General features: G+C 45.6%; 6 protein-coding genes across 6 annotated transcripts; 4 read left to right on the top strand and 2 right to left on the bottom strand.

Annotated features, from left to right (window-relative positions):
• Positions 1–92: 92 nt before the first annotated feature.
• On the top strand, positions 93–2,818 carry VTP01DRAFT_10083 (uncharacterized protein; the record flags this gene model as incomplete). The annotated part of the gene is made up of 9 exons (XM_069378406.1): positions 93–279; positions 343–415; positions 492–594; positions 656–845; positions 923–1,005; positions 1,064–1,210; positions 1,272–1,479; positions 1,542–2,278; positions 2,348–2,818. 9 exons carry the CDS (start codon positions 93–95, stop codon positions 2,816–2,818), a joined length of 2,199 nt encoding a protein of 732 aa, XP_069239508.1.
• A 168-nt stretch (positions 2,819–2,986) lies between these two features.
• VTP01DRAFT_10082 (uncharacterized protein) lies at positions 2,987–3,625 on the top strand (the record flags this gene model as incomplete). Its single annotated transcript, XM_069378405.1, has 1 exon — positions 2,987–3,625. The coding sequence occupies one exon, from the start codon at positions 2,987–2,989 to the stop codon at positions 3,623–3,625; it is 639 nt and encodes a 212-aa protein (XP_069239507.1).
• Positions 3,626–4,625: 1,000 nt separating this feature from the next.
• On the top strand, positions 4,626–5,775 carry VTP01DRAFT_10081 (uncharacterized protein; the record flags this gene model as incomplete). Its single annotated transcript, XM_069378404.1, has 6 exons — positions 4,626–4,731; positions 4,817–5,012; positions 5,093–5,240; positions 5,303–5,417; positions 5,488–5,676; positions 5,768–5,775. The coding sequence occupies 6 exons, from the start codon at positions 4,626–4,628 to the stop codon at positions 5,773–5,775; spliced, it is 762 nt and encodes a 253-aa protein (XP_069239506.1).
• Positions 5,776–5,936: 161 nt separating this feature from the next.
• On the bottom strand, positions 5,937–11,164 carry VTP01DRAFT_10080 (uncharacterized protein; the record flags this gene model as incomplete). The annotated part of the gene is made up of 11 exons (XM_069378403.1): positions 5,937–6,233; positions 6,295–7,691; positions 7,752–8,418; positions 8,477–8,647; positions 8,727–8,873; positions 8,939–9,144; positions 9,937–10,044; positions 10,106–10,285; positions 10,351–10,524; positions 10,586–10,943; positions 10,997–11,164. The coding sequence occupies 11 exons, from the start codon at positions 11,162–11,164 to the stop codon at positions 5,937–5,939; spliced, it is 3,873 nt and encodes a 1,290-aa protein (XP_069239505.1).
• Positions 11,165–12,400: 1,236 nt separating this feature from the next.
• On the top strand, positions 12,401–13,739 carry VTP01DRAFT_10079 (uncharacterized protein; the record flags this gene model as incomplete). The annotated part of the gene is made up of 5 exons (XM_069378401.1): positions 12,401–12,485; positions 12,557–12,594; positions 12,678–12,779; positions 12,850–12,888; positions 12,960–13,739. 5 exons carry the CDS (start codon positions 12,401–12,403, stop codon positions 13,737–13,739), a joined length of 1,044 nt encoding a protein of 347 aa, XP_069239504.1.
• A 252-nt stretch (positions 13,740–13,991) lies between these two features.
• VTP01DRAFT_10078 (uncharacterized protein) lies at positions 13,992–14,374 on the bottom strand (the record flags this gene model as incomplete). Its single annotated transcript, XM_069378400.1, has 3 exons — positions 13,992–14,002; positions 14,065–14,142; positions 14,206–14,374. The coding sequence occupies 3 exons, from the start codon at positions 14,372–14,374 to the stop codon at positions 13,992–13,994; spliced, it is 258 nt and encodes an 85-aa protein (XP_069239503.1).
• Between the last annotated feature and the right edge of the window lie 570 nt (positions 14,375–14,944).

Genomic DNA, 14,944 nt, shown 5'->3' with positions numbered 1-14,944 from the left:
ATTCGAAAGGTCTGGAAGCATATAGCGTTGTCATTTCTCAGTTTTTTCTTATTTCCCTTCCGCTATTTCGTTTCAACTTGTCCTTGTACGATATGACAGTGAAAAACTTACATGTGAATGCAAAGAAAGCCAACGCTTACGAAGACAATGTCTCTATTGTCGAGTACTTGAACGATAACAGCTGCAAGGTCGTCTTCGTCGATCTTTGCTGTATGTTTTATTCTTTGCTTCAACGGACTAAAGGAACGGCACTCTTACAAGCACATCTCTACCCTGAAGGTAGTATCTGCTCTTGGCATTATACGCAGTTAAATACAATGTTTTCTCATGGCTATATTATAGAGTATCCGTCGGGTACCAAACTTGAAATATTCATGGACAAACTCTTGCACCAAGTGAGATGCTTTCTGTCTGCGTAGTGCTCGATGGTTTCAAGCGCCCCCAAGTGAAGGCGCATACTCACAAGAATCGTGCGCAACGCATTCAGCAAGCGCTTTGTGTGGCAAAGCGGCATGGAAAAATCAGTCCAAATTTGAAAATCATGCAAAGCAATGGGCGAGTTTTAGCGCAGCTGTCAAAAATATCATAATTGAGGTAATGTCGGAGTAATGTGATTGTCGAGAGATCGGGATGCTAAGAGACTATTTTGTCATAGAATTTGCAACGCTTGAATATCTCTGAATACAATGGCGAATGCACAGGAAATACGCTATCCTATTTTGTTGCACCGTACGAGGCAGATGCACAAGTTGTATATCTAGCAGAAACATGTAACAGGCCTGCTGCCATCCTCAGCACCGACGGTGATTTTCTTGTCTATGCCGGTGCGCTTGATATCGTCGTGAGTAACCATAAGCTACTTCTATACGAAATGGTCGCTAAACTTTTCACTCAGCGAATTTTAAAAGTTGATTGGGAAAAGGAAAGAATAACTGGACATGTGACAAAGAAAGCAGACTTACTCAAGCTCTTGATTTGTTGAAAAAGAACGACGGCATCGCTGCCGTAAGCATCAGTATATTACAAATCAGAAGAGATTGACATTTTCCTATACATATCTTAGGCTGAAATGAAGCTTGTGATTATTGCCACATTATCAGGCAATGACTATTGTGAAAATTTACATGGAAAATCTTTCGCGTGGGCAAAACAGAATATTGAAGAGCTTTCATGCAGCGAGTTTACTTTTGCAAATGACCTGCTCGACATGGTTGGTGCTTACTAAACGAAACAGACGAATATGGTTCAAACTAATTTCAATTTGTAACTAGATTCTGTCAAATGTGAGAGTATCTGATTATCAAAAGAAGCGATTCAGGGCTGCATTGATGCAGTACTCATATCCAGTTGTCCACGATCTAAGTGGAAAAGAAGTCAGGTTCGAACCGTCGTTCCGGCTTCGAGTGGATGCCGAGTTATTAGCCTTGACCCTTGAGAAAACGGAAATCAACGTAAAAAATACACATACCCGGGAACGATGTAAGTTATTTAAATCGAGTGCATTATTGAAAGAATTATTGATCTGGAAACTTTTCTTGCAGTGCACCCTGATTGGCGCCCGAAGAAGTCGGTACGTTACGAGCTCCTCACCGATGTCAAGATCGACAAAGTTGCTACGTCGCCAATTACAAAGAAGCCGCCAAAGAGAAAAACAAAACAGCAAAAAGCAAAAACTTCCCGCGAGAGCTTGAACGAAGCGGCCAATGCACCACCAAGGCAACGCCGGAGTCAGAAGCTCTCTATCAAGAATGGAGGCGGAGACATGTCCGAGATTCATATCAACAGCCGCCAAATCACCACGTGTACAGCAGGCTTGTTCTCCTCAGTACTTTCGGCCGCCCGTACCAGTGTCACGGCCGACGAAGAAGCAATAAAACAAGCAAGACTGTTGACAGATGCTTTACGAACCATTGTTGGTGACGCTAACACCACGAGACGCCTTGCGACTCAGTTTGCAAACTTGGCCTTGTTACTAGTAGAAGAAGGAGATTTTGACCAAGAATTTAGGCGGATGGTTTACATGAACTTTTACCAGGCGACACGAAGCACTCGCGGTCAGTTCGGAGAAGCCTCCGGCAGCTCCAGTTCTGCTGCCATGAAGACATGGATGTGGGTGCTCTATATGGCTACGGATTACGAAAATAAATCAGTTGCCAAGAACAAGCATCCTATCATAGGGTATAATGCTGGGGTCAGGCCCCGATCGTCAAATCAAGGCAAAATAGACAATCCAAACGAGCTTATAGCTTTTCCACATGATACGGCGATCGGAAGTCTGGTACAGCTAACAGACGACAATAGACCTCTCGGCAATCTGATGTTATTCGGCCGCCGTATCTGATACGAGGGTTATCTGAGCCGGTGGAACGAAGTTCCAGCGCTCATGAGTGCTGAACGGAGATCGCACCTGCTGGAGGACATGGCACAGGTCCTCGATAGCAACTTCCGCACTACATGTACCCATCAGTTTATCAGGCGTTATATTGATATGTTGCGCGGCAAACTAGCCATCAAAGCCGGAGTGCCTCTAGGTTGGCCCCAAGCATCAGATTTGTTACGATTGCTGAACGAGAATGACAAAAACAAACATGCAGATGCAAACACCATAAATACGGCTTTCCCGACGATTGAAGACTCCGTCACGAAGAAGATTGCAAGAGTTCTGCAGACACAATCTGACACCGGTATTTTTACGGAATGCATCTCTAAGGCTGCCTACTCCAACAAAACGCAACCCAAATATTGGCCGCAAAGCGCGTTCCTCGCTCACTACATCTTTGCCATGATTTTCCGCTTCGACTCATTTGGACATCTTTGACAATCCAGAAGAAGTTTTAAAAGTCAAAACTGAAGTTGACGATTTGGATCAAGAAACTTCTGAGTCCTTGGTAGAATTCATCGATACTGAACGAAAAACTCTCGAAATTGCATACGGCTACAAAATTGTGAAATCGCAAACAACAGATAATCTGATCGATTTATTGCGATGAAACAAGCAGTAGCCGGAGCAGGAAGAACCGAGAAGCAATATGGCTTCCTCGTGCAGACGATGATGGCGGCGCGCCGTTTCCACTTGACTGATGATTTTGCCGTCTGTCCAACGGCCTGCGGGACATCGCACAAATCGATTGGATTCACAAAAACGTTTATAAGTATCTTCCTGCAGCATTTATCGACTTTTGCACCAGACAATGCCGATCATCCGACTGTGGAAGCAATACAATCCACTTTCCAACATTACGAAGGCAACAGCATCGAACTTCTCTTCAATATCAGAGAGAAGGCTATCGTAAACAAAGATTCCCGCATACAGGTAACCAATCGTGGCTATGATAGAAAACTGAGCAAAGAAATTATCGATGCCTACGACAACGAAATCGAACGCTTTGTTTGCGCGAATCCTTTTACCACTGACGGAATTCCATGCAACGCGTACTACCATGATTGGTGCACACCTGAACGGAAGGATCAGCAACTCCATTTGCCTGATATTTCCAGTTTACATGGTCACGCAGATATTGGCGGCCTCATTGGAGTTGATTTTGGCCAAACGTATACTGCAGCAGCATTCTGTCTGTCCGTCGAGGAGACCAGCGAAGAGCGGACCTATAGGTCTACTAGTTAGAGCGTGTATATGCTTGTTCCTAACTATACATTGCAGGTATACAGTTGGCAATAAAACGTAATGAAATGTACAGGCGACAGAAATTGAACAGCTCTATCCTTGAGCAATACAAAGCATCAGATGAAGAAGCTATTACAAAAGAGGAAGCCATGTCTAAGTGGTCAAGGTGTGGCGATGGAGCTACATACTTAAGATGGTTTGGATTGGTTCAGCTCGATGAAACAATGAATACAATGATCCTGCATATATACTCAGAAGCCTTTGTCATACGAAGAGAGCACCTGCGTCGTAAGAGCCACCATTTATGAGCCATAATTTACTTATTAGGGAACTGCGCCAGGAGCATTGTTTCTGACGAGCGCTGTAACAGTACAGTCACCAAGCCTGTCCGCTTTGACCCAATCTAATTTATTAGGTATAAAGTACATATTCTGAAAAGAGGAGCAGGCAGCCTATTCAGTAGAAATTCTTTAAGCGATACGGGTACAGAGCTTTACTTTGTAATTTACGGTTTTAGATTTTTGAGTTAATCACTAAATCCTTTCATGTCCTTCGGCAGATCCAATTTGCAGCATATATGTGAGGCACGTGACACTTAAGAGCAAGGATCATGCACTGAATATCAAATGAAAAATATCATTTTTTCTTCCGTCTATCCATCCGCTTTCTTCTTGCAATGCCTTCGCAACTGAAGATATTAACTTTGCTGGCCATTCTTATTATCAAACAGTTACGTTGATTCTATTTTCATGAATGATGCTCGCTACACTGGTCCGTCTGAATAAGTTTTCAAGTTGCCTTCACAGCGTGTTCCAACATTCACTTGCTTATAAACCGTCTCGGAGAACAAGAACTCTGCCAGCAAGGAAAGGAAAATATACGGGAAGTTTTAAACTCTAGGACAATTCCGAAGAGAGCGTTTACGTATGTAACACAAGGAGTGGGCAGATCTTTAAAAGCAGCACGCATAGTACGCGTTTTGGCTCTGCATCCCGCCCCCATGTCGTTGTCTCTATTTTCGCTCAAGCATAAGGTCGCCGTGATTTCTGGGTGCACGCGCGGTATTGGCAGAAGCATGGCGCTCGGGCTTGCCGAGGGCGGTGCAGGTATAAAGGCAATTGCCCACTCTCCCGTGCACACACACACACGCACACAAGTGGGCAGTCTGTAGACTGACAGAATACACCGCAGATGTATGTTTGCTGCAACGCAATGTAGATGATCACAGCGTGCGTGACCAAATTCGGGCGCTTGGACGTCGTGCAGAAATCGTATATTTGGATGTCACGGACCAGGCGTCTGTGCGAGCTGTTATCGACCGCGTCCTCGAGATATTCCCGACAATCGATATCTTGGTCAACAATGCAGGCATTCAGCGAAGATATCCGTAAGTTTTAGCAATAATACTGGATGATTTGTGTCCTATTCTTTGGGAACCTAACTAGGTTAATATTTATCATCCCAAAGAGCCGTCGAGTTTCCAGAGGAGGAATGGGATACCGTACTGCAAGCAAACTTGAAAGCTGTCTGGACCATCAGCCAAGCTGCTGGAAAGCACATGGTGGCAAAAGGTTCTGGCAAAATTATAACAACCGCTAGCTTGATGACCTTCCAGGTACTGTGACAAGGAGCTCATCAACGATAGTGTGGTGTATTTATATATATGTATATAACTAGGGCGGCATATTGGTTCCCGCGTACGCCGCCGCCAAAGGAGCTATTGGAAGTCTCACAAAAGCGCTCGCGAACGAATGGGCGCAACATGGGGTGAACGTAAACGCCATTGCACCTGGTATGACCAGAATGGGCAGGGGATTTTTACTTTTGAGATCATCAAATTAAATAATGTGAGTATTTTACAGGCTACATCAAGACAGATCTGACGGACGCACTTGTGAATGATCCTGTACGCAGCCGAGATATCATGACACGCATTCCAGCAAAGCGGTGGGGAAACCCGGATGATTTCAAAGGTCCTGTTATTTATTTGGCAAGCAGCGCCAGCAACTATGTGAATGGAGAGATCATGGCTGTAGATGGTGGTTGGCTTGGTAAGGAACATACAAAAGAAGATATTCGAGAAGAAAAAATTATACTAATTGTCTGACTGCTGCTACTCAACACATTTGCAATGGAATTAAGGTCGTTGATGAGGAGGAGGAGCAGCAGCAAGGATATAATAATACTGATGAACGGGGGACTTAAGCGTTTCATACAATATACACGAGCAGGAGGGATATCGGGTACAGAACAGTGGTCGAATAAAGATAGTAAAACGAGTAAATTAAGCATTGCTGCAACGATAACATCATCACGGTGGTCTAACTTGAGGCTTCTGCGTGAAACGCCATTTCCACCGGGGTTTCTGTGACTCTCCAGCAGTAGCAGCAGGAGTGGACGCATATGCAAATGCAAGTGGGGATCGCTGCGAGTTTCCACGACGATAACGATGCTGCTCCATTGTCGGGGTCGTCGTCGTCTGACTGATCACGCCGCTGTCACTGCGGACCCAGCGGAATACAGGTTTCTTTTTGCGCTCATCATCATCCTGCATATCCCTGAGCTGCAGCGACGGGTCCGACAATGTCCCCTGCCGAGAGCATTCCACCTAAACAGGGAGCGAAATTAATACTCTCGGTAAACTCTGTCGGACGTTAATAATATCTTACCTCGCTACAAGCGTTGAACGAGTTAGCATCCGATTCATCGTATAAATCTTCTGGAGTAGATGTACATCGAGATGATGCATCGAAAGCTGGAGTGGTTCGACCACGTCTCTCTGATCGCTTGTTAAAATGTGATAACTTCAACATTTTTCCAACGATCATGCTCTTGACACCATGCCGGAGCGGTTGCATGGAATACGTTGAAAATGATCGATCTAACCCTGAAAAGACACTGAAAGGCACTGATCGACCATTCTCGTCGTAATCGGATGCTTTCGAGTGCGTGAACGCTGTGCTCGGGATATCCATGTACTCGAGGTCATCATCGGTTGTCTTGTGACTCAAGGTAGCAGTGTTGGTTGTCTCGCTGACGACCTGTTGCTGCTGGTGGTGCTGCTTGGCATTGCACTGGCGAGATTGGTGCGCAGACCGCCACGGTGATGAAAGTCTCCTTCCCGCTGGCCGCATTACGCTGGTATCCACGTCGATGGAACTAGCAGCAGAGCTGGTTGTAGATTGCATATCCATATCGGGGCTAGGCAGCTGCCGCGACAAGATACTGCCATTGCTAACTCTTCTAGGTGATATGATGGAGAAACTCGATGCAGAGGAGCGAATGAACGGTGCAGATTTTCGCTTCTTCAAATCGATACCGCTCGCAGAAGAACTGATCTCCTTCTCTCGCAGATACCACGCCTTGGCGGAAAGGTAGTCCTCTGTACATACATCGTGGAGTTTGTGGTCGACAGCCATTCGCAGTGCGTTCTGGTGATTGTTCCTTAACTGGAAGGACATTTTTCCAATCACGTTTGTTGACGTTGACGTTAGCAAATCGAGTGATCCTGGTCGTTTGCGTGTCAGCGCAGCTGCGTTGTCAGGTTCGTTTTTCAATGTTTTGATAAAAGAGTCAGAGTTTGCTCTCGATTTCATTGCATCCTTTCGCGTCTGATGTGCAGATGGACATTCCAAAAGGGTATATCGCTTCTTATTAGAAGGCGAAGATCGCGGAGAGGGGCTTGCAGCAGGAGAATTATTTTCTTCATTCGCCTCACGGTGATCTTCAAGCTGAAAGCTGGTAGATAGTGACCGTCGAAGTGTAGCTTTCTTTTGAGTTGTATCTTCATAGTTATCGCTGCTCCCTCGTACATCAATGATGCTGGTGTACGATCGAGACAGTCTCACGTTCTGCTGCCGATTGGTTTGCAACAGACCAGGAAGGGATGATCCTATTAGATCTTCAAGTTGCTGGATTTCAGCTGGCTGTGTTGTGTGCAATTGCTTCGCGTTATTGATTGCTTGCCGGATAGCTTTGATCCAGACCTGTTTTTCCTGAGAGCAGCTTGCACTAAAGGCAAACGCATGTTTCTTACATTGTATTACAAATTTCATTTCTCGTTGACCTACATGGGGATGGGCGTAATAAGTCTCCATCCAAATGAGGTTACAGCATAAACGCAAACCTTCTCCTCCAGAATCGGGAATATCCTCTAGCTCAGCCAAACGAAGTGGAAACCAGTGTTTAGGCTCATATACAGATACTTTCTTTGGACGCACGAGGAAGATGTAATGTTGGAAGACAAAGCATCCGAGGTATCGAGGTTTGCCAATGCTTTGGCCGATAGCAGTGTAAGTGACCTCCAAGGCTCCACCCACGAGCAACTGGCCTAGTATTTTCTCCGTCTGGTTTTTGTTCCACCGCCAATCTGCATCTAACCTTTGTAGGAAGCGCTGTGTCTTGTCCTGCAATTCACGTTCGTTTTTCCTACGGTCGATTTCCTTGACGACGTCCTGCATGACTCCGAGCGCTTCCGAGAGCATATCGTGACTCACGGTATCTGGTGACGTGTGGCGAACTATCTCTTTGAGCAACAACGGATACCGGCAGATCCGCTGCACTGGCTTAATCAAATAGTCTTCAAACTGGAGACGTCGGCTAGTAGCAGGGACGTGTAAAGGTGAATCCATCACCATACCACTAGCGATCGTGGACGAGCCGGGTGTAGACGCAGCGAGGACGCATTCTTTTAAAAATGTTGACCATTCTGGTCGTTCGCGGTACTCTTCGCACAGTCTCCACGCCTCCGAGTGATCATCGCAGTATCCATTGTAAAGCATAAAACCATTGCCCTGAGTAATGAAAATTTTAAGCAATCGTGCTTTCATCAAGATCATGGTATCTGTTTACCTTTTTGAGGAACATTTTGGCAATGTGGTATTCATCAACACTGTTGTTATCCACGCACAAGTCTGCCCAAAGTTCTCGATGAAACGCCAAGAGATCAACGGCGTTCCGAATAATTGTAGCCTTGTGTTCCGGAAAAATCCAATCTTGACGACTAAGGGTCTCGAAATAGACCTAGTGCGGTGGGATGTATATTAGTTCATATTAAACGCTTTTGATCTGGTCCGATTATTAAAAAAAAAAAGAAACATACTTCGACCAGATAGCTCAAGTCTTCGACGTAATCGCGCTCTGTCTGCAACAGTTCATCCACAGCATGCTGCTTCTTGAACAATTGTTTCCGTTGATAATCTTGGTTATTTGCAGCAGCAGCGGCGGCGGCGGCGCCGCGGTGCTTATCCTTTGGCGCTGTTTCCAGGGATTCGGTGTCATCTGTAGATAAGACGGAATGCTGCTCACTGATACCGCTGCATAGGCTACAGTGACCTCCTGCTTCAAGTGGATGTTGTCCTTGGTCTGGAGGATGGTCACAGTACGGTTCAGGCGGCGGCGGTGGGTAGCAGGGATGGTGGATCGGAGAGTCGTAGCATAACGGAGAGTGTTGACGGTACCTGTAATATTCGATGCAGCAACAGCAGCAACAACAGCAGCAGCGGCAACAAATATGACAGCTGGTGGTAGTTATATCAAGCAAAGAACTGGTCCCTGTAGCCGGCTGCATGAGCTATGCAGAATAAAAAAAGAAAAATATTGAATGATATGTCCCCAATAAGCTGAGTGACAGCGGCACGAGCGACGAAACGACGACGAGGACGGGCTGAATCGCGATCAGCAAAAGCAAGTTGGTCAAGTCCAGCGATAAAGCTGAGCGACCGTGCAAAGGGGACGAAGAAAAAGGAATGACTTAGCAAAGAAGGGAAAAGGAGGAAGAAAAATGCATTGTTTTCAACCGTCGTTCTTACTTTCTTTCGCTCTCTCTCTGTGTGATTGTGTGCTTGTGTGTGGCGAGTCATCTTCCCAGTTACGTGTACCCCTGTTGACCCTTTCCTTATTCCATCCCCCACCCCTCAAACCCTTCTCCCTGCCCTTTGTTCTCCGTACTCTCCCCTCGTCGTTTTCATCCAGTCCGCTTTCCGCCAACGAGAATGTCTCTTCTTTTTCTTTTCTCGCAACAGTCTTGTAGTTGCGCGCGCAGATAAAGAACCGTATTTCCAGAATGCGGGAACACTGCATTTTTGTTTGGCGCTTTCTCCGTGTTTGAGTTCTTCAGTGGTGCACATCCAAACGTTATACATGAAGAACCACGTGTAGAGGTACTCAAAATGAGAACAAGCGTCTATTATTAATTCCCTCCAACAAGAGAACTTATACCAAAGAAAAAAACAACACACAAAAAACATTTTACAGACCCTCAGCAGGCCACATCCATCCGAACGAATCTTCAATCTCTCCCTTCTGAATACCGCGGTAGTAGTTGAAAATCTTCAAGAAGCCTTCGCCAATCTCTTCACCGGAACCAATGGTGATAACCCTGTCGCCCCTTACAATCTTCTTGACAGGAGTGATGATGGCTAGAAGGCGAAGTTTACAGTGAGTTTAAAAACATAGAAAATATAAAGATATAGGACTTACCGGCGGTACCGCAAGCAGCAACCTCGTCAAATTTGCCCTCCTCAATTTCGCTGAAAGCAATGGGTCGCTCTTCAATCTTCCAACCAAACTTCTCGGCGATATCTTCGAGAGACAGACGGGTTACAGATCGCAGCACGCTGTTGGTGTTAGGAGTGACAAATGTGCGCTTTCCAGTAGCATCTTTGTAACACATCATGTTAATCCCCAGAAATTTGTCGTGTTCTTAGCAATCTCATATTATTCACCTGGTGCCGTAAGTGCAACAAAGTTGGAGGTTGAGAACTCGTCAACATACGAGCGAGTCTTGGAATCAAGGTGAAGAGTAAGCTGGAAGCCTTGCTGCTTGGCTTTGCTCATTGGACCAAATGTGGGAGCATAGTTACCTCCCAACTTTGCAGAACCAGTTCCATTCGGAGCAGCTAGTAAGAGGAAATCAGCTCCTTCTTCTTCATCGCGAACAGTTCTCTATCTTGAGCTTACTTCTGTCGACATCCTCGACGACGATTGCATCTACAGGTTTAATGCCACCGGTGTAGAAGCTTCCTACAGGCATACCAAAGACGACAAAGGTGTACTCTGGTGCACCAGACATGCCAATCATTGGACCGTTGCCGAAAAGCAGAGGGCGGAGGTAGAAGGAACCGTCGCTCTCGGCCGGAGGTACAAAATCGAGGTTCCTCTCGACCGTGCGCTTGATAGCTTCCAGGAAGATTTCCTGCGGTATTTCAGGCATAAATCCCATGGCAGCGCTGTGTTGCATACGTGCAGCGTTCTCCTGGGGTCTGAAGACACGGACTTTGCCGTCTTTGGTTTTGAAGGCCTTCAAACCTTCAAAGCACTAGATATTCAATTGAGTTTATGAGGAACGCAACTCGAGCTCTGGAATAGTACCTGTTGGCCATAGTTCAGACCAGTGGCGCACATGTGCACACGGAGGAATGGATCGGTTTCAAAGGTGCCTTGATCCCAACCTTTCTCGGCGGTCCAGGTGTACTTTGCATAGCCGTTTGTATCACGGTATAGGAAGCCAATGTTGTTCCAGTCGAGATTTGTGGGCATTCTGGGGGGGAAAAAGCTACAATAGAATCATAGGCTGGCGTTCCTGCTGTGTGATCTGTCAAATCTTCAGCTCGGCCAATGACCATCGATGAGTCATTGAGTCGCCGGATGAAAAATCAAAGCGCGCCTCTTTGGATTCGTCAATGCATTTCCATTCACTCACTCATTTTTCGTTGCCAATGAAAGAATTGATATCAGGCCGGTATCAACGCTAATAATTCCTTTTCTTGACATCGCAGTTTTTAATAGCTGAGCATTGCCAGTCGTGTGCAATATATTGAGAATGAAAACGGGAATTCAGCATGGCCACAAAGAGTCTTACAGGCTTTCTTCCTAAATTTTGCGGTGACATGTTTATAATGGAACAAATGAAAGGAAAGAAGGAGGAAATGGTCATAGAGAGAAAAGTGGGAGAAGATCGCACAAATTGTGAGATAACGTAAGATCCATTTAGTATCGTATAAGCATGCTCATAGTTAACACATTCACATACCTGTATGCTATAATTTAGCAACAAAGGCGTCGCGATAGTCGGCGTGCCTCCATGAATTGTCGCAGTTGCCAGATTACTTGGAAAAAGGAAACGAAGAGGAAACCGGGGAGTGCATGTAAAGAAACTTGTAGACAAGAGCGGAGGAGACTGGAAAGTTTTGCTTCTTACTCGACATCGTCGAAAGAATGCCGTAATAAGAGCGGGCTACATGTGGAAGGGCCTGGATGGATCTTGACAGTAGATATGGAAGAATGCTGGACGGACTTGCTGATGTCATAATCCGAGGCTTTAAGCATGATAATAGTTCATTCATAACCTCTTACGGTTAACTTGGCCATCAGACTTTTTGTCTTGGTCCGAATTCGTGGCCAATCCATTTTCAGGACAAGTGGCCCAGATTTGCTTCGTGGTTGAGTATGATCAAATCCAACTTATGGCGCTGTACGTGATGCAAAAGCAGCCCGAAAGAAAAGAGGAGACCAGAAGCAACTAGGATTATAAAAGGAGAGATTATTGTACATTTGGATCCTAGCCCGAGTAAAGAGCGCAATCATTTCGTTTGCTTGAGGACCATGTAGCCTTAAAATCAGGGAAATATTGGCATTCTTTGCTGCTACTAAACTACACGAACACACTGGTGACCGTGCCTGCATGCAGAACGTCGGTCCCAAGGCACCTGAAACAAGACCTTATCATTCTCCGTTGGTCATTTTTTCTCACTCTTATTTTTCTGAAAATCCTTTATGGGCAAACATAAGGCCAAATATTCGCTGTTTGACAGCTATGTTATGGCCAGCGCCAACGCGACGACAGTTGCTGCTGAGACAGGTGACAGAGAGAGAGCTTTGTGCGGATTGCCACCACGGAATATTATTCTCATGCCAACTGATTGAGTACAGCGGATCACAATGCACCTGTTGAACTCCCGGACTCGATGGTAAACTCTCTACGCATACCGTCAATTATTGATTTCATTCAACTCGTCACACTGATTGTCTGTATATTCTGCGTCTGTTTTAGAGAGCTTCAACGTTGCTGGAACAAATTGGTAAAGAACGGTCATGGAGCGACGAGCAAATCGATTGCGACCTTGCCGTGTTGGAAAAGAACCGCCTGTACTATGTAACTACAGAGTCTTTCTGTATATTTGGAAAGGAAAAAACCGCTTATCAGATACATTTTGCTATAATAGGTACGAGACCTTCGAGCACTCTCGAACCAGAGCTGGAATGTAAACGCATTGACCATATGGTTGTGTAACTCAAACGTCATCGCTCATCTCATACACATTTGTTGTTATAGACCATTGAATTTTTACCTCTGGTTCGCGATCTTGTTCGCAACGCAATCGATCCTCAGTGGCAGCAGAATGCGACGACATCAGTCGACGACGCAGAGAAGATGGGGCGCAAGTTGGAAAAGAAAATGAAAAAGAAAAAGGACAAGGAGAAGAAGAAAAAGAAGGAGAAATACATGGGTGGCGAACCTGTTATTCCAGGTCGATTATCTGGAACGACGGCTGCAGCAGCAGGATTGACTGGCATCTTGGACAGTGCTGATATCATGAGCCAAGATCCTGAAACAATTCGAAACACGATTCGAAACGGTTCGATCGATGCCGGACAGCAGCATGAAGAAGAATCAGCGAGCACTAGCAGCAGTAGCAATGGTAACGGTCCAAAGAAGAGTGTGTCGTTTGTGGATGATCAGGTAGCAGGACGCCGTGGCAGTAGCAGCAGTAGTAGTAGCAGCAGCAGCTCCTCATCGTCCTCCTCGTCTGAAAGCGCAGTGGATGACAATGCGCCGACGACAACGACAACAACAAAACCAACACCAACAGTTTTCTCTGGTCGGCCGATCAAAGCTGTGAGCAACAATCGCATCCACGTCCGAACATCCAACGGGCAGGTATATGAATGCGACCGGTTCTGTCCACACAAGGGCGTCGATTTGGCAACATGGGGTCAGGTTCTCGGAGACTCTCTCATTTGTACAAAGCACAATTGGACATTTAAGCTAGATGGGGCTGGAGTTGGTCCTAAAGGCCGCACTGTGCATCCTTGCCGTATAAATGATTGGTGATCATCAAACTGTATTCTCTTTCTGCTTCTTCTCTCAGTTGTTATCAATTTATTTCTTTTTCGGCTTTGATACAGGAACTGCGTACAGGTCACGTCCTTGTCGATAATATTCTCGCCACGCCAGAATATACCTTTGAGTTTAAAGTAAATCAATACCACTTTTACAAGCTCACTTTGCCTTTTTTGGTACCTTCGCTGCTTTGTTGGAATGCCCATGTCGTTCTTCATGGTAAGACTGCTAGAGGTGAACAAGCTATCCCAAGTCTACGTCGAATGGTCAGCATATTTCTGCGCGTATATAATTAAATTCTTCTTATCGTCTATACTTTCCTCAAACTTGTCGGCAAACTCGTCACAGCCACGTCCGATTGCTTTAAGGAAATCAGCAGGCTCTTTAATGTTACCTTTGACATGCATTCAGTGTTACACTTGAGTGGTACATGAATCTTAACAAATGAGAAGTGTACCTCGCGGTGGTGGTATAGAGCTCGAAGCTTCTGTTGCTGTGTGTGCAAATCGTGTTGCTCCACCACGAAAGGGCAATACTCGCAGTGCCGGCTGCCACATTGTTAAAGACCAAGACTGGAAAAATGCAAAGCTGCCCTGGATTGACAGGCCGCCGTCGAGACGGGGCATCGAAGCCACCTAAATTGACCCTGCAGCTACGAGAAATTTAAGGAGGTAAGTTGTCATATCACTATGCGTACTCGGTACAGGTCATTCAATATTTAGATATTTGGAAGCAGATACCGAAAAAATAAGAGTAGAAAAATGTAACAATGAGAGAGCTGTATATGTAGAATAGAGAGGAGATGTCTCAGTTGGTTGCTATCATCTCTACTTTTCGTTTTAGGCTGTACGCAGTCTGAATTATTCTGCACTAGTTACGACGTCCAACGCTGACCCGAGCAGGTTAGCTGCTGCAAGTTTGTAAACAGATGTTCGCTGTTTTGTCCGTGCGATAATCTTACCATACTAGGCTCCTTTTGCCTCAATTGACGATGGAGATTGCGGGCTGAGGCAGCAGTGGAAGAATATTGCTGCTTTCTAGAGCTTCTGTTTTTTCATGGGTTCTTCTTGACGTGTCAAGAGGTGTGTGATCCCATGAGAAACAGGGGCATGGTAATATTGGTCACGTATCCAGAAGCGTTTGTATATATATATATATATATATATATATGTGTGTGTGTGTGTGTGTGTAGAAGG

This window comes from Rhizomucor pusillus (assembly GCF_041956525.1).
Source record: "Rhizomucor pusillus strain CBS 183.67 unplaced genomic scaffold VTP01scaffold_8, whole genome shotgun sequence".
In the NCBI taxonomy this organism is placed as follows: Eukaryota; Fungi; Mucoromycota; class Mucoromycetes; order Mucorales; family Lichtheimiaceae; genus Rhizomucor; species Rhizomucor pusillus.
Note: the sequence above shows the minus strand (reverse complement) of the source record. Positions and strands in the feature narration are given on the sequence as shown.